Raw genomic sequence first — 25,593 nt, 5'->3', positions numbered from 1 at the left:
ATTTGATCCTCACCTCCAGTGCTATGTTTGCATATTCTCCTTCTAACTACAACGGTTTCCCTGGGTGCTCTGGTCACTTCCCACACACATACAGGTGAATTCATTCAGTTCTTTAGACTTTACTTTAGGCTTTAGAGATACAGCATGGAAACAGGCCCTTTAGTCACCAAGTTCGCGCCAACCAGCGATACACTAGCACTATCCTACACACCAGGGACAATTTTCAATTTTACCGTAGACACTTAATCCACAAACCTCTTTGGAGTGTGGGAGGAAGCTGGAGCACCTGGAGAACATCCACGTGGTCACAGGGAGAATGTACATACAGACAGCACCTGTAGTCAGGATCAGACCAGGTTCTCTTGCGCTGTAAGGCAGCAGCTCTACCGCTGCTCCACTGTGCCTCCCATACTTCATGCAATTTATATATTGTGTGATTTATTTAAAGACTAAATTCATTCATGAAATGCAAATAATGGCCAAAGTGCAGAATGATACTTTTGGTTGGGACTTTCTGCGGGCAAGATGTGTATAATGGAACGCTGAGAATATGTGAACAGTGATGTTAATCCTCAAGCAGTGCTTAATTGGAGGCTCCCTTGTGAAACCGAATAGCAATTCACGCCCTTTGTTGGATAAGCAATTAACACTCAGCATGAACCCTGTAATAGGTCTGGAGCAGGCCATGCCTCGAACCTAAACTATTAGGAACACTCGAAGATGAGTGCATTTCCCGATCTTTCTGACCTGCGTATGAGAGGTCAATATCCCCCTACACTACCTCGCCAATGGCCTGGCCTCTGTATGAGTGGTCACGGTTACAGGTTGGATAAATTAGATGCATTTGTCATATTAGTTTAGCTGGCCGACCTTAATGGTAGGTTTTGTTCTGGATCTTGATATAGGTGTAATTTTAGTACCACAGGAGTACTGCCCTTTAAACTTTGTCCCTTTTATTGAGTTACTAGATTGATCGTACTAATCGTCATGATTTGTATGTGTGTCAGGGGTTATGTGGAGAAGGCAGGAGAATGGAGTTGTGAGGGAAAGATAGATTGACCGTGATTGAATGGTGGAGTAGAACGGCCTAATTCTGCTCCAATAACTTATGAGCTTGTGAAAAGGGTCGTGCCCCAATTCGTGAACACAGTTTAAGTGATGATTTAAGGAATAATTTGCCCTTGAAACATTGTCCCTTTTATTGTGCTGTTAGTTTGTTCGAAATAAAAGGGTTGTGCCCAAAATCATGAATACAGCTTGAATACAGTTTAAATTGTCACTTATTTCCAGGTTTGTGTGGCTACTACATGGAGAAGTTGAGGGGAATAGCGCAGACAGGGTCCGTGCGCTGCTGGGTCTTGAGGGACTGAGCAGGGGAAGGGATATCTGAGCAAGGGAAGGGATATCACTCCAGGGGCCACGAGCAGCAAGGGTGGTTGTGTAAAGCCAAGTGCTTAGACTAGTGAGTATGACACTACTGAATTATAGACACGGAGAATGTATCATGAGTTTTTGCACAGTTTTTTTATTGGTTTATATTTTTTATTCCCATTATTTTGAAATAAGAAAAAGAATAGCACGGATATATTTCAAAGGAGGTTGAGCACACATGGAATAAATATATAACAGCATGTGCTGAAGGGATTTGGATGGAAGGAGGGAGGGTGTGGAGCATAAAAGATGCCAAAAGCCATTGGGGTCAATTGTCTGCTTTTGCGCTATAAATTTGATGTAATTTTACACAATAACCCCAAGTATTCACTCAACCCTGAATTAGTTGTTCTCCGTTAGCATGCAATTATCTCCAAACTCCTGTGAGTGAGCTCAGATCTGATTATTGTCTGGCAACTGTTTTTGAATCAGGAACTTTACTTCTTGTGGCTGGTGTTGTACCCAGACTGACACAAAGGCCAGATTAAACCCAGGCTTGGCTGGATCCCATAAAATAAGGTGAAAGACTGGCTGGCCTCACATTTTCAGCAGCCTTTATAGAGTCTGACAAAATGCACAATGCTAAAATTGAGACCAGTTTCTTTTAGGAGCACTGTTGATTCTGCTGATGTCACCACAGCACTCTGTCAACAGCGATATGTTAACCTTTTTCTGGGTTTAATGGAGTTCAGTACATCAACACGAAGACACAGCCATGGTTAGAATATCACCAACAAAAAATGAGTTTTAAATGAAAAGCGTCTTGAATTCAGCTATCACATAATGACAAAATTTGTCATACATATGAAGTTGCAATTTTCTAACTTGAAATCACCTTATACTACGTTCACTTTTTAAAATCATAGATTCCATTGATTTTGTTTCTCCCCTAATTCAATGCACCTGCACGAGTAAAATAAAATTCTGATTCTAAGCAATATTTCCATTTGCACAATTATTCTTGATCACAGAAAGGATGCTTGATGATGACATTCCATGTAATTATGTCCCCTCTTACCTCAACATTACAAGGAGGTGACAGCAACATATTTATGGTGGTGGACTGAAATACAGCAGTCATTAACTGCAGATGTTGGTCGACAAAGAAAGACATGAAGACATCGATGAGACCAAACATACATCCCTCAACACTGTAATGAAAGGTCTGTTTTGGATGTCTGGGTTCTGTCCTCAAAAATGCCTAGATCATCCATATGAATTTACCTTGTCCTCAGTTGTTGGAATATTTTGAGGTATCTTGGTGGCTACTGCATACTCCCATTGCAAATATGTAATTCTGCAGAATTACCTGTCTACCATCGTAATGTTACAGCTACATATGTATGGAGAGGGACCACGGTTCGCTGGATGATCCAGATGGAAGCGACTGCCAGAGGCCCTGCAGCAGCCTGAGGCTCGCCTGGATCAGCCGCCACTCCGGAAGACCAAGTGTGCGGACCGGACTAAACTTTGAAAATGGCGCCAAGCGTGGCTACTCTTGCAGTGGACTATTACTCTGCACTTTATATTAATCGGGGGTTTGTGCTTAAGGGCCTGTCCCACTGTACGAGGTCATTCAAGAGCTCTCCTGAGTTTAAAAAATATATCAAACTCATGGTAAGTATGTAGAATGTACGTAGCGGGTACGTCGGAGCTCGGGACGTCTCTTAGCGGCTCGTAACGCTAACGGCAGGTACTCGGGAAACGCAGTAAGCTCGTGAAGATTTTTCAACATGTTGAAAAATGTCCACGAGAGCCCCGAGTACCTACGAGTGGCTATTACCGTAATTCTCAGAGTTCGAATCAGGGGAAACTTGGGAGAACTCTTGAATTACCTCGTACAGTGGGACAGGCCCTTTAGGCATGGTAATACTTTACTGAACTGTATGCAAATAAAACATTTCACTGTATATCTGTACATGTAATAATAAAGAACAATTGAACCACTAATTACTGGTATTGAAACTATTGAAGGGCCTGGTGGCCAACTCTTCTATTTTCTCATCTCAGAATAATTCTCCATCTCAGAATAATTGGGCCTCAATACAGAGGGTGTGGTTCACTCATCCTTCCAGTCAATTTGCCGTTTTTAATGAAAGTCGTGTTGGAAATATTTTTCCAATGCCTTGAGATGATTGCAGGATGTATTCATGTCATAAAAGCGTAAAAGAGGAGCAGGGATCACTGCTGCCCATAGATAGTGAAAATGGTGGCAAGGTCGGAGGGCTTTGTCTGTAGACTTTAGAGATACAGCTTGGAAACAGGCCCTTGCGGCACCGACTAGCGATCATCCCATACTTCGGCATTATCCGACACAGTGGGGACAATTTACAGAATCCAATTAACCTACAAACCTGTATGTCTCTGGAGTGTGGGAGGAAACCGGAGCACCTGGAGAAAACCCACGCGGTCACATGGAGAACGTACAAACTCCGTACAGATGCAATCGTAGTCAGGATCAAACCCGGGACCCTGGCGCTGTAAGGCAGCAACTCTACCACTACGCCGCCACTGTTGCTTCTAAGCACTTCTCCTCAAACAGCCAAAGACTGTCCTAATACACTGAAGGCTGTACCACCACAGTGAAGGTAGTGGTAAATGTCATCATCAGTGACCATCTTCACTGAGTGGTGGAAAGTGGTTCATGGTTTCCAGGGTCTAATTATGAATTGTTTTAGTCAGAGGGCAGGGTGAAGCAATATGATAATCTAGTCAATGTTACCTTCACCCCACTCCCAAATCTAGAAGCATTTCTTCATTGATGTGCTTTAAAATTCCAAATCCTTGTTAATGAAAAATATGCACTGGGTCAGCACTTATTCGTTGTTACGAACATTCAAAAATGGATCGTCAACAAAGTTGAAATGAAACTAGTTGATAGGCTACAGAATATACACTGAGCTAGAGTCCATGAGCTTATAATATTCCATATAAGCGTCTCAGCAATTTCAGGAATAAATAATCCTTCTCCGCATAATGAAAAGTGACATTTATCTTTATAATCAAATGTGAAAATGGGATTGTAACGGTTCTGATGCCAACACAGAATCTCATGAAGGAGAGTGCGGGTTGGAGATTGTTGTGGGTACTTAAGAAAGTATTTATTACATTTAAAATTGGACATTATATATTTTACCTGAATCTCAGAAGCATTGAAAATCATGGTGGGAATGGAAAAAGGGATAGCAATTCAGAATTAATACATTATAGGAATCAGAGAGACACAATTCATTCTGGAGGATTCAGAAAGGAAGAAGTGGCCATTGAAAAACTGATGAGCCTCTCTTTATTGCATGGGAGTTAGCATATTTAAGCCTATGCTGGAGTAAAAACTGTGCTTGGAAATTCCCCGGCTAGAAGTACACAAGAAGAAAGAAATCTACATAACGTTTGAGTTGCTGCAACTACCAGGTCAAAATGAAGGAAGCATGTTTTCTTTTTATAAACAGAAGCTAAAGTAAAGTCACACAAGCAGACTGTTCAGCCCACTGCTATGTCCACAATCATTCTTATCTATATTAATCCCACTTGCCTACATTAACCCCGTATCTCTCTCTGCCTCGTCGTTTTAAGCACCTGTACAGATCCTTGTAAATGCGGTGACTGCTCTTGCCTCCACCACCTCCTCTGGCAACTCATCTCTGGAACCAACTCCACTTTGGTGAAAAAATTACCCCTGAAATCCCCTTGGCTTACTCTACGTTTCTAGGTTATAACCTCCTGACATATGATGAAAGAATGGGTCGACTGGGCTTGTATTCACCGGAATTTAGGATGAGAGGGGATCTTATAGCAACATATAAAATTCTTAAAGGATTGGACAGGCTGGATGCAGGAAAATTTTTCCCGATGTTGGGGGAGTCCAGAACAAGGGATCTCAGTTTAAGAATAATGGGTAGGCCATTTTGGACTGAGATGAGGAATTTTTTTTTCACCCAGAGTTATGAATCTGTATAATTCTCTGCCACAGAAGGCAGTGGAGGCCAATTCAATGGATATTTTCAAGAGGGAGTTAGATTTAGCTCTTAGGGCTACATGAATCACGGGATATGGGGAAAAAGCAGGAACAGGGTACTGATTTTAGATGATCATCAATGATCATATTGAATGGCGGTGCTGGCTCGAAGGACCGAATGGCCTACTCCTGCACCTATTTTTCTATGTTTCTATATTATAACCTCCTGACATTCACCTTAATGCTATGCCCTCTAGTTTTAGACAAACCCGCTGTGGGTAAACAGACTCTAGCTGTCTACCCCATTATATGGAATGGCATGTGAAAGGGCTGGATTTTTTGGGATTTGCGGTTTTGGTTGACCCATTGGCATTTGAGACTTTGGGCACATTTGACCATGTGTTGCACAAATTTGGATCTAAAACATATCGCCCAGTGCTGCTTTCCAAACCAAGATTCAAGAATTGGTCTGGCAAAGCTAAAGATGAGATGGGTGGAGATGGGATGAAGAGCTTGCATTGAGAGGCATTGTTTGCTTGCAGTGGAGAAGCCATGCACTGGACCAGACCACCACTTTTTTTAAGAAGGAACTGCAGATGCTTGAAAATCGAAGATAGACAAAAATGCTGGAGAAACTCAGCGGGTGAGACAGCATCTATGGAGCGAAAGAAATAGGCAACGTTTTGGTTCGAAACCCTTCTTCAGACTCTTCGGGTCGAAACCCTTCTTCAGAAGAAGGGTTTCGACCCGAAGCGTTGCCTATTTGTTTTGCTCCATAGATGCTGCCTCACCCGCTGAGTTTCTCCAGCATTTTTGTCCACCACTTTTTTTTTTTCAGTTTAGTTTAGTTGAGTTTAGTTTCACCTGTACCGAGGTACAGGAAAAAGCTTTTGTTACATGCTAACCTGTCAGTGGAAAGACAATACATGATTACAATCGAGCCATCCACATTGTACAGATACATGGTAAAGGGAATAACGTGAATAATGTTTAGTGCAAGATAAAGCCAGCAAAGTCATTCAAATATAGTCTGAGGGTCTCCAATGAGGTAGATAATCATTCAGGACTGCTCTCTAATTGTAGGTAGGATGTTAGGGTGGGAAAAAAAAGATATAGTGTGGGTTGCCCAAGACAGATGCGTTATTTACCTGTTAAATACTCTAGTTTGGCACGACACTGGGAATAATAATAATAATAATAATAAATACTTTATTGATCCCCTCAGGGAAATTCAGATGTCCAGAAGCTCCCAATCAACAAACCCACAGATTCAAAACGAACGCAGACAGAAAATACATAAAATACAATGTGGACACTACCTGAGAGCAATAAATACTTAAAAAGACCAATAATTAACAGTTAAAAATTAATAATTGCAAAATGCATCCCCCTACAGCCTAGCGGTCTGAATTATAAAATCTAATGGCTGCAGGGGTGAAGGATCTCCTGAACCGCTCCGTTCTACAGGGCAGGGAGAGGAGCCGGTTGTTGTTCCGAGTGCTCTTTTGACTCTCCAGAATTATATGGAGGGGATGCCCGGGGTTTTTCAGGATGACCTGCACCTTGTGCCTCATACGCCTCTCAAGCACCTCCATCCCAGAGTCTACTCTCCCCTCCAGCACTGAGCCAGCTCGATTAACCAGTTTGACCAGCTTCCTATTGTTAAATGGGAAGACAATGAAATTCAATGTGCTCCCAGAGATAGAGACCATCAGAACAAGTTGGTATTTGCTAATTAGGGTCATCAGAGTCACTCTAATTATTTACCCCAGGAAATTAATTTGACAACTGATGCAAATGGTCATTATTAATGTTCACTCCAGAAGATTAAAATTGATTTTCAATTGCGTATCACAGTAAGAAATACATGTTGTGTATTTGAATTTTTAAACAACAATATTTGAACGCACTAATTCGAGGTCATCTCACAGAACTGTCAATGACAGAGGGTAACTTTCTTTAATTGATCCTCGCTGTGTAATTCCCAATGAAGCATGCCTGGCATCCACTTTTCACAACAACCACTGTTAGATTTGATATTGACAGCTTCGACATTAATGCAAGCAGAATGTACTTACTTTATTTGGGAAACAATTTATTTAAAATGCTGTTGATTTTTTTAATACAGATTTTGTCTTTCAAACTATGTTGATTGCTTGCTCTGTTGCCATGGAAACAGTTTTCTCTTTGGCAGTGAGTGCCAGTAGGTGCAAATTGAATCAACAATTGAGGTGATAAAATAAACCCACGTCCCACAGCAATCACCAAGGCTGCGATACTCCTGAGAATTTTTCTTCAAAGAAGGTGATAAAGATATTAAAGGATAGATCCTCCAGTGCACACAGGGCACTTCTACTCATTTCATACTGTGGGTAAAATGGATTGTAAAGTATTTTTAGAATGGATGGAAATGTCAAATGGCAACAGCATCAAGGGATTTTAATGTGGAGGGACCGCTGCTCAAAATTTGCTTAATGTTTTGGTAAGAATACAACAGCCTTACTACTGGAAAATAACTAGGCACAATCCATGTAATGTAATAAAAATGAACTGCACATGCTGCTTTATACCAAAAATAGACACAAAATGCTGGAATAACTCAAAGAGGCTATCCTTATCCTGGAGCTTATCCTTATCTCATACTATTTGTCTTTCATTTCTCGCCAGCCAACTGCCAAACAAAAACTCCTTGCACCTGATCCACCTATCTATTGCCAGGCTTTGTCCTGTCCCCACTTCTCTTCCAGCTTTCTACCCCCTACCACAATCAGTCTGAAGAAGTGGTATTCTGAAACGTCACCTATTCATCTTCTCCAGAGAGACTGCCTGACCTTCTGAGTTACTCCAGCACTCTGTATCTTTTTTTTTTGTAAAACCATCTTAGAGACTGGCTGTGTCAAGTTCTGATTGGTACATCAGTCTTGCATAGATTCTCTGAAAGAAATAGCTTATGCACGGTGTTAATTAATTCTTGCAACATGAAATCTGCTCGCTTTGACTCAGTTGTGCACATACAGTAGTAAATGCCTACTATGTTCTGTGTGCTGAAGCAAAGCAAGAATTTCATTGTCCTATCAGGGACACATAACAATAACCTCACTTAAACAGTTTTGTAAATATTTCAAGGTAGGCTGAATCTTAGGCTGAAGGCATAATCTTAGTTGCACAATACCATTCAGTTTTAGTTTTAGTTTTCCAGAGATATAGCATGGTAATAGGCCCTTCGGCCTACCAAATCCAGACCAACCAGCGATCACCCGTACACTAGTACCATACACACAGAAGCCAATTAACCTACAAACCTGTGCATCTTTAAAATGTGAGAGGAAACTGGAGCACTCGGTGAAAACCCACTGTCACATGAAGATTGTACAAACTCCATACAGACAGCATCCGTATTCAGGATCGAACCTGGGTCTCTGGCGCTGTATGGCAGAAACTCTACTGTTGCGCCACTGTGCTGCCTCACTTTTATAAATTCTAATGACTGAGGCTATGTTAACTTTTGTTTTGGATAACAGGGGTCTGTGAAATTGAAATCTTTGGCAATTTATTTAATTGTGAAGGACCAAAGTAAATTTACCCCACGCAAATCAATATAAATTGTTTGCTTATTATTGATTCAATGGAAATGATATTAAATCCATATCCTCAAAAGGAAATATACACATGACTTTCAATGTTATTAACACTTCGTATTTTACAATATTCAAAACCTGCAGAAATATCTTTTGGTGAGTGCGCAGAAAATCAAACGTATTTTTAATGCTTTATGGTAATCTTTGGTCAAGAAATAGTTAAGAGAGTAGCTCTTAATAAGTAATCAATTATTCTAAAATACAGTAGAATTGCTTTGGGAATAGAACACATTTTTAACTGTTTGTTATTTCTAATAAGTTTCTTTCTGTAATTTATATAGGAAAGCAATTATTAGCGTGGGCATTCTTCAAAACAATAAAGTATGATCGATATGTACATCTGTTGGCTCTAAGTATCACAGCCAGCTACATAAACAAGTTTTAATCTAATTTATAGCAGTGGAAATTATTGTGAAGTCATCAAAGTATTTAGGGAGTTTTGACCTTTGGTTTTAAAGATACAGCTGGAAACAGGCCCTTCGGCCCGCCGACCAGCAATCACCCCGTACACCAGCACTATCCTACACACTTGGGACAACTTACAATTTACAGAAGCCAATTAACCTACAAACCTGCATGTCCTTGGCGTGTGGGAGGAAACCGGAGCACCCGGTGAAAACCCACGTGGTCACACGGAAAACGTACAAACTCTGAACAGACAGCACCCGTAGTCAGGATCAAACCCGGGTCTCTGGCACAGTAATGCAGCAGCTCTACTGCTACGCCACCGTGCCACCCTAAGTTGTTTGCATTATTTTTCATCAAACTGCTTCCTGGTGCACATTGCACATAAACTTATTTTACTTCCGATTCTTGTTTTGATGTAAAAAGGTTTTCCTTTTCCCAGAGGGTCACTGAATTTTAGAATAACCTGTTGGCTTGCAGACAAATTCTTGAAGAGGCTGATATTACTGTATCCTACATATACATGGGATATTGGCCGATGTATTCTGTGATCTTTTGGAATCCACTTTTGATCGGATTTCTGAGATTTAATTTTTATCTCCATAATTGATTTTATAACATAACCATGTCTGGTTGATTGCTGCTGATACCAACGCTCTAAACACAGATCAACCACCGCTACACACACCCAGGGAATCACTCATGGACATCATCTGAGGAAGTTCAGCTGGGGAAATTCAGCTGCACTGATTTTAAATCATACCATCTGTTGATTTAACTATTGGTCATAAAGTCATAAAAGATAGGAGTAGAATTACAAGTCTATTCCACCATTCAATCATGGCTGATCTATCTCTCCCTCCTAACACCATTCTCCTGCCTTCTCCCCATAACCTCTGACACCCGTACTAATCAAGAATCTATGTATCTCTGCCTTAAAAATATCCACTGACTTGGCCTCCACAGCCTTCTGTGGCAATGAATTCCACAGATTCACCACCCTCTGACTAAAGAAATTTCTCCTCATATTGCCAGCGATGACATACCATTTACACTCAAACTCATATAATTAATCAGCAAAGCAGTGTCTAAATTATCTGGAATGCAGAACAACACAGCAATACGACTAAAAAAGGACAGTTTGCAGAACTAGTTGGCCGTGTTCTAGTTTGATCGTTATTTAAGAGTGTTTAATGCTGAAAAGCAGCGCTAACAGATCTGAATACCTCACCCAATAATTAACATTGTGCTACCAACCAGCAGTAAAAGACCCCAAAACATGCACAGAACTGCTCCATTCTGGTAATCCAATTTCAAATTTCCAAAGGAGATACAAGGAACTGCAGATGCTGGTTTACAAAAAAGGACACAAAGTGCTGGACTAACTTAGCAGGCCAGGATGCATTCCTGGAAAACATTTTCTAGTTGACGTTTTGGGTCGGAACCCTTTTCAGACTCTTTCGGGTCAGGACCCTTCTTCAGATTGAAGATGTTTCCCTGCCCGAAGTGTCACTGATCCACGCTCTCCAGATATGGTGCGTAAGTTATTCCAGCACATTGTGTTCAAATTTGCAGTCATTTTTAGGCACTGCAGCAGGGCAGGAGCAGTGAAATTCTGACTTCCTGCAGATTTAAAAACACATTATAGTACAGTTTATTTAAGAAATACAGCACGAAACAGGCTCTCTGGCCCACTGAGCTCGTGCCGACCAGCAATCCCCGCACACTAACACTATCCTACACACACTTGGGACAATTTACAATTTTACCAAGCTAATTAACATACAACTCTGTACCTCTTTGGAGTGTGGGAGGAAACCAGAGCACCCGGTGAAAACCCATGCAGGTCACAGGGGGAAGGTACAAACTCCGTACAGGCATCACCCATAGTCAGGGTCTATGGTGGTGTAAGGCAGCACCTCTACTGTCGCGCCACCGTGCCACACATTCAACACAACAAATATATATAATGTAAGACCAGTTATTTCAGTGCAATGATAGTAAAAACCTGAACCAATCACCGTTGTTGGCAAAGAAACAGGAAGAGATGATTAATTTATGTTACAATTATATGACAATGATTAAGTAACATGAAAGAAATGACGGGATATTCTAAGAATGGGTAATGAGGTAATGTACAGATGCTGCAACTGAAGATGAACATAAATGTAGACATCTGCTTGTGACCAATTGTAATTTACTTCAGTTGGTTGTCAGTTGCAGTTTCCTCGATATGCAATGTGTCGATACAAAAAATCCCAAGATTTATTACTTTCAAACATGTTAAATCGACATAAGGACCCATGACAAGGTTACAGTTTTGAAAACTTTGCACGCTAAAATTGTGCAAGGCAACAAATGATAGATGGGTAATGGTGCAAAAGAGACAAATGCAGGAGTAGCTGATATCTAAAGGATGCTTTCTACATGGGTGATGTGTACGGGCATCATCCAGAAGAATGGAGTATTTTGGAAAGAAAAAGGGCCATGAAACAAGATTGCATTTCCTCTATGGCCCTTCAGCCCACCAAGTCCACGCCGACCATCGATCACTCGACCATGAAATAAAGAAGATAAACACAAAATGCTGGAGTAACTCAACGTTTAGGCAGCATCTCTGGAGAAAAGGAATAGGTGACGCTTCGGGTCGAGACCTTTCTTAAGACTTTTTTGCTTCAGACTTCAGTGTGATGAAGGGTCTAGACCCAAAATGCCACCTATTCATTTTCTATAGAGATGCTGCCTGACCCGCTGAGTTACTCCAGCAATTTGTGTCTATCTTCAGTGTAAATGAGCAACTGCAGTTTCTTCCTACACATGAAAGAAAGATCCTGACAAGAGGCCACCTCTTAACCATTAATCAGCATACGAGGAGACCAACAAGGAACGAGGAAAAGGTGAAGAATATTTGTCGTGGCTTAACAGATAGCAGAATACCACGTAGTCTCCACTTGCATGGTGTCCTAAACTCTAGCTTTCATCCTGCTTTTTCAAGCACTTTCAAACTAGAGCACAGTGGCTATTAATCTGTTCCTCACTGGATGTAACCTTTCAGTATTTCTTCTCGCTGCAGTCTGGGGTATGATTAAATGCTTTGCTTCCTGTCCTGTGTAAATTCAGGCATCCTTACACTGGATGATTAATGGTGAAGTTGGCCAGTTACCTTGTTTGCAATTCTCTCCTTTATAGCCCGAGTTGCAGATGCATGTCCCCATGATGCAGGTTCCATGGTTGCCACAGGTGGAGTCAAGGCACTGGTTTGTGGGAATGTCGCACTCTGCTCCCTTCCACCCACTGTGGCACAAACAGCGTCCTTTCACATACTGTCCATTGCCACTGCATAGCACTGGACAAGATGCTGTGAAGCAAATCAAAGTTAAATCAACACTGGTAAAGTTTAGTTTAGTTTAATTTAGAGATACATTGCTGAGACATTTGAACCAAATCCAACCAAATAATGAAAGACCTAGACATAGTGGATGTGGAGAGGATATTTGCAGTCGTGTCATAGAGTGATACAGTGTGGAAACTGACCCTTCAGCCCAACGTGCCCACACTGACCAACATGTCCCAGCTACACTAGTCCCACCTGCCTGCGTTAGGTTCATATAATAATAATAATAATAATAATAATAATAATAATAATATCTTTTATTGTCATTGCACATAAGCGCAACGAGATTTGATATGCAGCTTCCATGCGATGTCATAACATAAATAACTAATAACATTTAGATTTAGATACCCCGAGAACATGGATTGTAAAACGAACAGTAAAACAGTCAAAACAGTTCAACAGACTAAAGTGCATTCTTCCATCCCTCCATCCATGTACCTGTCTAACTGTTTCTTAAATGTTGGGATAGTCCCTGCCTCAACTACCTTCACCAGCAGCTTGATCCATACACCTGCCACCCGTTGTGTGACAAAATGTACCTCTCAGATGCCTATTAAATCTTTTCCCCTTGACCTTGCGGAGATAATCTAGAACCAGATGGCACAGCCTCAGAATAAAATGACATACCTTTAAAATGGAGATGAGGAGGGATTTATTTAGCCAGAGGGTGACGAATCTGTGGAATTCATTGCCTTAGATGAATTCTTAACACATATGTATTTTTAACACAGAGATTGATAACTTCTTGATTAGTAAGGGTATCAAAGGTTCTGGGAAGAAGGGATTGAGAGGGAAAAATAGATCGGCCATGACCAAATAGCGGAGCTGACACGATGGGCCGAATGGTCTTTGTTCCAACCTCTTTTGGTGTTGATGTGTTTAATAATCTTCAAACAATTCTGGTTTATTACAATCAGTTTATCACATCTTGTTTGAATTGGAAGGGGTGGAACTAATCGTGGATAAACAAGAGTTTGGTGGAATACTGAGCAAAGATTTTCACAAGGTTGCAAACTAGATGTGGATTGAAGTGATTGTAGATTTCCAAAATAAATCATACATGAGAGGAACTTCCTCATGCTGATTGGGTGAAACCTCATGCTGATTGGGTGAAACATCATTCTGGCCGAGAGGCAGCCCATCTGATTTCAAGGTCAGTTTATTGTCTCATGTACCAATTAAGGTCGGTGACAATTCTTGACGCAGATGAACATACTGATCTCCAAAAGCTGGAAGGACTGTACTGCTAATACCAAGGGCATAATGACATATTTCACCTGCAGAAATTTAGATATATCATCTTGTTTTAATACATTTTAATCATTAGGAAGCACATTGAAGCATATTTTGTTTAAAATTAGTGGCCAAAAGCAAATAAACTCAAAGTGAACTATTTAAATTTAGCTTGAGGATAATTGGGAAAGAGCCAAATAATGTTTTAAGTAGGACAATACATGAGCATTGCTTATACAACTTATTTTCTCCAACTAAATACTTCATTGCTTGTTTGTGCCTCCGGCATTCATGATTTATCTCATCCGATGTTAGTTATGGCTTTTGGTTTTAGTTAATGCTTCATTTTGATTTCAGGAACCTTCCTAATGGGAATTAGTTGCCTTGTAAAGGTAATGGCTAAACCTCTGAAAACACCATCCTACAAAGCTCACAGGAAAAATAAGCACTTTTGCTTCCAAAATACTGCTGTTCCATTCCCAATCCCATTCCTGGTGTTATTGCAGAACTTTTTGATGTGTTGTAGAATCTTTTTTTTTAAATGACATGCATCCATATTTTAAATGGGACAATGTATCATCTTTCACTTTGCAAACATGGAACATTGTTTTCCTCAGCTGCTTCTCCAAAACATAATAGTGGCAGCAAGTTGTATGTTCTGAGATTTGGTTCATCTACAGTCAATGGAGCTGAATTTCAGAAGCAGAGAACAAAGGTACAGGCAGTACTATTTTGTGTGTTTAGATACAGATCTGGAGATAAAGTGGGGAAACAGGCCCTGTGGCCCACCAAGTCCACGCTGACCATCAATCACCCATTTACACTATTTGTCTGTTATCCCACTTTCACATCCTACACACTAGGGACAATTTACAGAAGCCAATTAACCAACAAACCTGCGTGTCTGAGATGTGGGAGGAAACCTGAGCGCCTGGAGAAAACCCATGGGGTCACGAGGGGAACGTACAAACTCCGCACAGACAACAACCGTAGTCAGGATTGAACCGGATCTCTGGCGTTGTGAGGCAGTAGCTCTACCACTGCGCCATCATGCCAGCGGTCACTGAAGAAGAATCTCCTGACCATATATTCAACATTTAAGAATAACGAAGAAACAAGGTGTACTAACTTTTGTGTTGTTATCTGTTTGAAGTGAAAACGAACCTTAACAATGAGACCAGTGTTGATCACATTGACTGTCAATTCATAAGTCAGGACAAGTACCAGACATTATAGAAAAGGGAGCATTTCTTTTGTTAGGGTGTCAGGTCTGAGTAATAACTACAAGGTTTATCTGATGTTATATTCAATATTATCAGATACCTTGGAAATTAAACCAACAGTTTTTAAACTCAATTTATAGATTGCTTCTTAACTGACAAGTTTCTATCGTCTTTTTGTACACCTGAAAGGAGCTGGAGAATTTTGTCTGGTTTCAAGTAATATGCAGATGTACTAGGCATCTATTCCTCGATCTTCCTCCACACTACGATGTATACTTGCCACCTCATCTGTCTTTGACACAGACAGTCTTTGATTTTGCACAAGGGCCAATAATATTAACTCACAATAATAAACAATTGCAGCGGACAGATTCAGACCACGTTCTTGCCAATTGGCCCTATCCGAATCGTCGTCTGTCCATTCCCTCCACATATGCTGCCTGACCCACTGAGTTCCTCCAGCACTTTGTGTATTGGCCTTATAGGTGATTCCAATGTGCACTGCATCATGGAATCCAATTTCAAGGCCATCAACTTAAGGGGCTGTCCCACTGCGGCGACCTAATCTGCGAGTTTAGAAGAGTTTGCCCTCGACTCAAACTCGCAGCATGGTCGACACGTGGTCCTAGGAGGTCCTATGTGGTCACTGGAACTCTCCTTCATGCTCGAGGGAAGTTCCCACATACTCGTGGCCTCAGCTAGGTAGCTGAAATTTTTTCAGTATGTTGAAAGATTTTCCACGAGTAAAATTTGGTCGGCATGGTTCTTTTTAACTCGTAGTGCAGTGGAGTGGGGTCACTATGTAGTTACAGGTAGTTGAGGGCAGCCGTAGGCAATCTCCTTCGCTGACCGGGAATTTTGATTGGCTCATTGGAGTTTTCAGGACCAAAGAAAACCGACCGGTAGGTTAAATGCCCGCTAAACTTTATTATACTTCTTAAAAGTGTCTCTACTCCTTCTCCCACCAGCCCCCCCCCCCCCCCCCCCCCCCCCCCGCGCTCTCTAAAGGACATACCATGCACTGTGCAGCCGTCTTTTACCTTCCTCTTCATCGCGGGTGTGAATTTCAGACAGCGCTCCCCCGCTTTCCCAGACCCCCACCGTGGCAATGTGTTTGTGTGTGTGTGTGTGTGTGTGTGTGTGTGCGCGCGGTCGGTCAATCCAGCTCGCGGTTTCAACGCGGACGGTCGATCCTGCTCACGGTTTTTCAAGCAAGTGCCCTCGAACTTGAAGGTCGAAGACAATCTTAACTCGCGGATTAGGTCGTCGCAGTGGGACATCCCCTTTAATGTTACCAGTCCAGCACCAGACATTTTGCCCATTATTAAATGTTACCATTGTTTACATTTACACATATTCAGGGTGGAATCATTAGATTAGTTCCATGATTCGGAAAATAATTTCGGACTGATAACTACTGCAAGAAAAAGCTGTTACCTCGGGCGCAGTCTGGTCCAATGTAACCAAGGAAACAGTGACATGTTCCTGAAAAACACTCTCCATTCCCATAACAATTTGCCGGGCATTCATCTGCAGGCTCTGAGAGGAAGTGAAACCATAGGCCGACATTAGATTTTCTGAACATATATCAAGAACTGTAAAGATTAGTAACATGCATTACTGGGATGGAAGTTCCTCTTTTCTAAATAAAAATTCCTTTTTATCCTAATTACCTTCTGCCGACACATTTTCCCTCCATCTCAGAACATGATCATCTTCTGTTTCGTTCGAAAACACTTTACCCACGGACAAACAACAAGTGTACGGCTCTGTGTGGAAGCATTTCATTTTCTATCCAATACAGGTCCACCACCAATTTTCCGGCACCCTTGGTTTCAGAGTCTTTCTGGATTATCGGTTATCAGAGGATTACCCAGAGGAGTGCAACGGTACTGGGATGGCTGCATGGGCCGCTGAGGGACTGAAATACCAGCCCGCAAAGTGGGCCTCAGGTTTACAGAGCCCCGGCTGGAGGGGGAAAACTCGACCTGCCGATCGGCCGCAGAGGTTGGCCATGGAAATGGATCAGCAGGCTTCGGCCAGAATGGAGTTGCAGAGACCCCGGCGGCCACAAGGGGAAAATTCAACCCCTTGATCGACCACGGAAGTCCCGATGAGGTAGAGATCAGCCGCCTTACTGGGCCTAGACACCAAATTTTCGGGAGACTTCCGGGGGGTAATTTCAAGTGCGCTCTCGTAATTTTGTCCAGATTAAAGGAGGCGCCGGACCATCAGTTGCCGGAAAATCGGTGGTGGGCCTATATCTTGGTACAAGTGTAATATTTTGATTTTAGGCTGAGAGCAGTGCAGGCTGTGGGTTAAGAAGCGACACTGGGAGGTGGTTAATTTGCAGTGCAGCTGCAAGAGCTATCGAAGACACATCTGTAGCTAAATCTCCGGAATTCAACATAAATTAGGCATCACACAGATAAAGCCATTGACCAAAGTAAAATGTTAAAAGGAAACATAGATTTCTATTTAAACGATTGTTCAGTAAATGATGGGTGAGAGGTGGACTGCAGAGTTGAATGAAGAATATAGTTGTATTTTCCCCATGGTTGCTGGTTTGCTTTGTACTGGAAGTTGGGATAATTCAAGACAAATTCCAGTGCATGGTCTCAATAGATAACCAAGTACTCGACCGAGAAGATCAATTCAAAGGTTGTTACTTCAACCACTCGCACTGATAAATTCGCAGTGAATCACTGAGGGCCTGAACCTGCTTTGGGTAGAATTGCTGTTGTTGCCAAATTAACACACCAAGATAAAGTCACGATAAAGTTGAGAATCAGAGAAAGGTATAAAAAGAGTCAGAAAGAAAGAGCAAGTGATTAATTAAAGATTTTTTTAAAATCAGACAATAATGAGGCCCAAACCCATAAAAATAAGTTTCCTTGCCAGGCAGAATATAAAGTCTATCACAATTTGTACTTAAAAAACAGACAAGTGGACCAGAATAATTCATGGTGAATTTAGAATTTAGTTGGCAAGCACCACACCTCCATTTATTACATAAACCTGTCTCCCGGCAAGTTTACTGAGGTAGTAACACACATGAAGGAGCCAGGAAGTTCAGGCGGCTGCTTCTTAATTTTTATGTTTAACTGCACATGTGCTAATGATCAAATTTGAGCTTCAGTAACAATGAATCAGGTTAACCTAGGTGAATATCCAAGCTACTAAAGCATCAAAATGTGTTGAGCCTCCAGAAATGTTTAGCTTTTTCAGGTCAGAGCATCCAGGCTTCAATGTGTTCCTACTTGTTTACACCTTGCATTGACTGCATTCATTCTGGAAACTGTGTGAAATGTTATATGCAGCAGTCCCCACACAGTTAATTTTGGTTTTGTTGGGAGCAGAACAAAGAAACCCATTATTCCAACAGTGAGCTCAGTTTGGAGACAGAAAGTAGGCCAGTTATTTCCGTGTCCCTCTCTCGAAAAATTGATTGACGAGTTAGAAGATCATGTTATGATGAATACTGTCGAAACTACAGGTAATCAATTACCTGAAACTAAATATTTCTTATACTCTATCACAGTGTCAATAGTTCCAGAGTGAACTGCTGAGAAACCACCAGCTGCCGGCAGAGTATTCTTATTGCCTAATGCCGTCGGAAATACCATTCTCCAGGGGGCTAATCTTCAATGAAGTTTGCTGGAAGAGCGATTAAAAAAGCTCTAAACATTGGTCTTGGGATTTGTCTATGAGGCAATAACTGAACATAGGGAGTGTAAATCATCTTGCAGTCAGGTAGACCTCAAAGGTAATTTACAGAACAAGGTATTGTGCACAACTTCTTGTCTTTGTAGACAGTTCCAATGAAGAGGGGTTTTTTTTTGTTTCACAATAGATGGGGTAGCTATATCTTTTCCCAAATGACATCAATCTCAATTTAATAAAAAGGTCCTTGGGCTAGGGAAGAGTTTCATATTAAGGTTCAGAATTTACACAAATGTAAGTGATGAATTTGCATATTAGGAAAAAAAAAGTTTTTAGTTTTAGAGATACAGCACGGAAACATGCCCTTCGGCCCACCGAGTCCGCACCGACCAGCGATCCCCACACATTAACACAAGCCTATGCACACTGGGGACAATTTACACTTATACCAAGAATACAGACCCAAGCCAATTAACCGACAATCCTGTATGTCTTTGGATCAGGAGATGTTGAAATCTCCACTCCCCTTCTTTAAATGATGCTCTGGCATCTTTCACATTCACCTAAAGAGACACACTGGAACGTTGATTCAGTATCTCATCAAAAAGTATTGGATCTCTTAAATATGGGAAAGATATTGGAAGATAGAGCTACTTGTTTCAATGAATTTAGTGATTAATACCACAGGTTAAAATAGAGAAATTAAAGCAGGCAGAATTTCTATTTTTAAGAATACATTAACCACACACTTTTTGATTAAACTAAAAATAAGAAATCTTTCCATATTCAGCTTGAACCTAAAACCTTGGTAGCATAATGGTCAATGGGAATTAATATAAAGATACATATAAAATGGTTATGTTTTAGGAATAAATATAACTGAGCATATATGGGTTAGGTATTTTGAATTTGTCAGAAGCACGAGACTCTCTTATTTCTGTAATGGCAGAGCTGATCCCAGAGTATTTTCTTTGAGGGATTAATCATACATTGTGTATAAAAAAGTAATGACTGTAATTAGTAAATGTACCTGATCATCATTATGTTTCAGTGAGAACTTACCTATGGCAGTGGTTATAAAGGAGACCTGCTCCATCTGTTTCCCATCATTGTAGACGGCTAAATGCCAGATTCCAGAATCCAGATATCTGATGAATCCAGTCTCACGATTTGTCAGAGGGATCAAAGTCCTCTGTTGGTGTTGCTGGTATCCCTCCAGACTTCTCATTTCCTGTGCTAGCAATCGCCTGCCATCCAATAATTCCACAAATCCAAACTAGAAGAAAAGAATGACAAAACATGCTATTCTTAATGCTGCCCAATAACCACAGTAAACATGAATCTCTGGATGTTATCTGCCCTCTAAAAATAACTGTACAAATACTGCACAAAATAGCCTTTCCTCGGGTCTCTCAATGCAGGGGATGACAATGGCTCACTATAGACAATGGTTGATCTTCTGACTCAGGTGGCGCAGCGATAAAATTGTTGGATTACAACACCAGAGACCAGGGTTCAATCCTAACTACGGATGCTGTCTGTACGGTGTTTGTACGTTCTTCCTGTGACCGCATGGGTTTTCTCCTGGTGCTCCGGTTTCCTCCTGCATTCCAACAACGTGTAGGTTTGTAGATTAATTGGCTTCTGTAAATTGTCCCTAGTGTGTAGGATAAAACTAGTGTACGGGTGATCGCTGGTCGGCGTAGACTCTCTGGGCCGAAAGGCCTGTTTCCACGTTGCATCTCAAAAAGCAAACAAAACTAAAACTATTCCCTTGTCTCTGATGCTATTATTACACTCAATCTCTACTATTGCAAAAATAATTTTGTTTTGGTGATCCAGATCAACATCTTAGCTTACTCACATTAATATTTCTCAGCCATTTTGGGATATTGTAGTACAAAAATCACATAATTCCATTTTGCCTTAAAATGCTAGTAGTTTCACTGCATTTTTGGACAGTTGAGTTGAGCTGACGTGATCTGATTAAAGGCACAATGGTTGTTGGAGTTTCCTGATTTGGGGAAATTGCTGATTCCAGTTTAAATTGTATCCAAATTGTATTCAAGATTATACTTGTTTACAGATCACCAAATCAATCCAATCAGGTGACCAAATTAAAGAATTAAAAATAAGTTGATTTGTAAAATGTATTTCTAATAATAATAATAATAATAATAATATATTTTATTGTCATTGCACATAGGTGCAACGAGATTTGGTATGCAGCTTCCATCTGATAGTCATAACGTAAACAACTAATAAAATTTAGACATCCCGAGAAACATGATTTATAAACTCCCCCCTCCAAAAACCCCCCAGTAAAACAGTCTAAAGTGCAAATATGTATGTGCCGGGTCGATGTGCATGAATACAGTTCATGGGGGTGGGGGGGCACTCAGCAGGGCCGGTTCAGAGCAGCAATAGCTCTGGGGATTAAGCTGTTCCTGAGTCTGGAGGTGCGGGCTTAAAAGACCTTGTAACGTCTGCCATAAGGTAGGAGTTCGAACAGACTATTCTTGAATGTTGATGACAACAGATTCATGTTCAACACTAAAATAGGTTTTTAATTACACTGTGTTTACCTTTTTAACTGGCAGCCATACTTAGTTATGTGCTAAAGTATTAAACTTACCAATAGTCATAAAGTCATAGTCATAGTGTGGAACCAGGCACTTTGGCCCAACTTACCCTCACTGACCAACATGTCCCATCTACATTAGTCCCATCTGCCTGTGTTTGGCCCATATCCCTCCTGACATGTCCTATCGATGAACCTGTCTAAATGTTTCTTTTAAACATTGAGATAGTACCTGCATCAACTCCCACCTCTGGCGGTTCGTTCCATACATCCACCACCCTTTGTGTGAAAATGTAACCCTCAATTAAATCTTTCCCTCCTCGCCTAAAATATCCTCTGGTTCTCGATTCCAGGAGACTCTGTGTGTCTATTCCTCTTATGATTCATCTATTAGATCACCTGTCATCCTCCTGCGCTCCAGGGAACAGAGTCTCAGCCTGCTCAATAGCTGCTCAACATCTCCCCACAGCTCAGGCCCTTGAATCCTGACACCATCTTCGGAAAACTTCTCTGCAACTGAGCTCCACCCTGCTGAGTTTCCCCAGAATATACCATGGGGAAATCTACTCTTCCATCCGGTGTAAGTTAAGACCTAGTGCAATATATGCCACTTCATTCATTCCAGAGGAAATAAAAGGCTCAGGGAAGAAAGGCAAAAATTCATTTCCTTTCTTTTAAAGTTTAGAGTCTTGTTCAATGGTTTAAATTATTTTATTAAAGTGTTTAAAATATTTTGTTTCCTGTTTTTTTAAAGTAAGTTTTCAGATGTTTCACATTGTATTTCATTCTTAATAGTTTTTGTGTTTCAGGAATGTCAGCAGCATCTAGAAACATTTACAACTGACAGGATTTGTCAGCTGGCAAACTTGGGAGCAGAGATAAACTATTAACGTTTTTCAAGGCAGCCTCAGAGGATAGGTCAATGTAGCTGCAGGACCGACAACTATTTTGGGGTCTGCTTTCTGCAGGTTACATTCCTGGCATCTGAAGTAGTAGCTTTTTTCATGACTGCAGGCACAGTGGTGCAGCTGGTACAGCTGCTCTCTCATAGTGCCAGAGACCTGGGCTGCATCCTAACCTTGGGTGGTGGAGTTTGCCCTGTGATCGCATGGGTTTATTCTGGGTGATCCAGTTTCCTTGAAATCCCAAAGATGTGCAGGTTAATTATGGGTTAATTGGCCTCTGTAAATTGCTGCTAGTGTATAGGGAGTCGTTACGAAAGTGGGATACCGTAGAACTAGTGTGAACGGGTGATTGATGGTCAACATGGACCCAGTGGGCTGAAGGGCCTGTTTCCACACTGCATTTCTAAACTAAATTATGTGCAGTGGGCCCATATTTGGTAATAAATGGTATGTTCTCTTTTTCAATTTATTTGGCTCCAATCGTACGACCAGCATTTAATGCCTACTCTGTGTGCTCTTAAACCACCTTCTTGAATGGCTACAGTCCTTCTATTGAAGGAAGTCCATTCATGTGCATGTTACTTCATAAGTTATAAGAGCAGAATTAGGCCATTCGACCCATCAAGTCTACTCCACCATTCAATCATGGCTGATCTATCTTTTCCTCTCAACCCCATTCTCCAATCTTCTCCCCTGACACTCTTACTAATCACGAATCTGTCAATTTCTGCTTTAAAAATACCCATCGACTTGGCCTCCACATCCATCTGTGGCAATGAATTCCATAGATTCACCACCCTTTGACCAAAGACATTCCTCCTCATCTCCTTTCGAAAGGCTATGGCCTCTGGTCCTAGACTCTCGCACTAGTGGGAACATCCTCTCCACATTCACTTTATCCAGGCCTTTCACTATTTGGTAAGTTTCAATGAGATTCCCCCTCATCCATCCATATTTACCTGTGTGTGGGATGGAGGGAGACCACGACGACCATAAATTCCAATCAGAGCATCCTTTCCCAATGACACATTGAATTTCATATACATTGGATGATCTATGAACACTTGCGTGCGCCAGAATAGGCCGGGTGGTATATTTTGAGTAATTCTTCGCCCGATATCAATTTCTCCTGAATCAATGTAGCTGTCTTCTGGGATTAAATTGTCTGTTTTTCCTGTGAAAACATTAAGAGCATTATACTTCCTTGTTAACTGAAGGGAAAATTGCTGCCACAAAACCCGAAGGAAGAAACTGCACAAAAATAATCCAAATTTAGAGAAGAGGAAAAAGGAGAAGAAAGCAAACTCATAAATATGCAGAGACAAAAAAACAAATGCAGTGTTTATTACCCAGCTATGTGTAATATAAGATTTTTTTGCAATCTGACTTACTATTACAATCATTTAAAAGACCTTTATATTTTATTTAAACTTGCAATTTAGATTTTCTAAAAGCTGAGCCAAATTGTCACAAAGAGCTGATCCAGTTAATAGTGACATTCTACTGATGTTGCTTACAAATGAATTAAATTAAATTTTGTTTCTCTAAAATTAAGCCAGACTCAGACATGAATAATCCTATGGCTTGCTATCTTTAGATTATTTATTTTGATTCATATTACCTTGCACTTAGCATGACATTTAACTGCTACGAATGCCTTTTTAATATAGAATTCTCAAAGGCTAACTATCTGCCGTTCAGGTCAAGAGCATTAGCAAAAAAAAATTATTTTTTATTTCTTCATCTTAATGTGTGACTCAGAATAAAGGCATGACTGTAATTACATTTTTGATTAATATTCAACAGCCTGTTTCTCTGCAATTTTGTGCTGTCAGTTATGATTTGCAAAATAGCTAACTTTTGTTATTGGTATTTTATTAATAACTGAAAATAATATCAGGTAAGGTTCCATTTTAATACACTTCTGCCTTCTATTGAAGCTTGCAGTGACTTTTGACATATGTTGTATTCATGACCTGGTTTTTGGGTTGATATAAAGAAGACTCCATTGATAGTTGTTCAAATAAATGGTTGTCAAGAAAAAGACTTTGGTTCAAATGATGCATCAAAAGTCAATGTTTTACTTCAAACTGAACTGCCAAAGTTTCCTCATGATAATTCAAACTTTGAATGGTTTCAAATTTGTTGAACTATTCCAAAACTTGGAATTGTACAATATAAATTATACTGAAGGGTCTCGACCCGAAACGTCACCCATTCCTTCTCCCCAGAGATGCTGTCTGTCCCGCTGAGTTATTCCAGCTTTTTGTGTCTATCTTCGGTTTAAACCAGCATCTGCAGTTCCTTCTTACACATCTAATATAAGTTATACAGCAGGATGGGATCTAATGCAAAGAAAATTAATTATTTAAAAAGATGACTTGAGAAGATTTTGTATTAAAAGTCATTCATGTAAAGTATATTTTATGCACTGAAGGATTGAGTTGAGGTGCATATTTGAGCACTAATGCAATCCACACATGTGAGTGTGTGCGGTGGGCTATTGAATTGTGTGCTTGGCATGACAACACACAGAGACTGCAGGGTTGCTTGGCAACTCTCATGTCAATTAGCATTTATACTCATGTCTCATGTCAATGAGCATTTAACTTTTGAGCAAACCACAACCACTGGAGTAACTCAGCAGATCAGGCTGCATCTGTGGAGGAAAATGGACAGACGATGGTTTGGGTTGGAACCTTCTTTGGACTGAAACATCACTTATCCGTTCCCTCCACTGATGCTGCCTGACCCGCTGAGTTATTCCAGCATTTTGTGTTTTGCTTAGGATTCCAGATTCTGCAGTTCCTTGTGTCAGCATTCAAGTCTTGTTTGAAATCATGACTACAACATTGGACTGAGTGAACATGAACAGTGAACCAGGTTTTGACCAGGAAAGCAAGCCTTGAAATATCATAAGAACTTAAGTGTTACTTGAAAGAACATCTCCTATTTCAGCAGGTGTCCGTTATGGAATAAAAGGATGGATTCTTCTATGGTACACACATGGCCCAGATTTGTCTGCGTTTTGCAGGTGAAACCATCCCCATTCTCTGTGTATGGGAAACTGAACCATGTTCATTTTGGGTAGGTTTCCTTAAGCATTGAGTGCTCACTCCAGTGTACACAGTGTAAATAATGTGGCACTGTGGTGCAGCGGTA

The 25,593-nt window shown here is 40.8% G+C and overlaps 1 protein-coding gene across 10 annotated transcripts in view; it reads right to left on the bottom strand.

Annotated features, from left to right (window-relative positions):
• The window catches only part of tenm4 (teneurin transmembrane protein 4), a 549,066-nt gene that overhangs the window by 145,784 nt on the left and 377,689 nt on the right, over positions 1-25,593 (bottom strand). For all 10 annotated transcript variants that reach the window (XM_033022541.1, XM_033022543.1, XM_033022544.1 and 7 more), the window contains 4 exons: positions 23,391-23,605; positions 20,008-20,221; positions 16,720-16,821; positions 12,593-12,787 (listed from right to left, as the gene is read on the bottom strand). In XM_033022541.1, coding sequence (XP_032878432.1) covers positions 12,593-12,787; positions 16,720-16,821; positions 20,008-20,221; positions 23,391-23,605 — 726 coding nt within the window. The remainder of the gene's footprint in view (positions 1-12,592; positions 12,788-16,719; positions 16,822-20,007; positions 20,222-23,390; positions 23,606-25,593) is intronic.

The sequence above is a fragment of the Amblyraja radiata genome, chromosome 6, assembly GCF_010909765.2.
Source record: "Amblyraja radiata isolate CabotCenter1 chromosome 6, sAmbRad1.1.pri, whole genome shotgun sequence".
Classification (NCBI taxonomy): Eukaryota; Metazoa; Chordata; class Chondrichthyes; order Rajiformes; family Rajidae; genus Amblyraja; species Amblyraja radiata.
The sequence above is the reverse complement of the archived record's forward strand: the minus strand, read 5'-3'. Positions and strand labels throughout refer to the sequence as shown.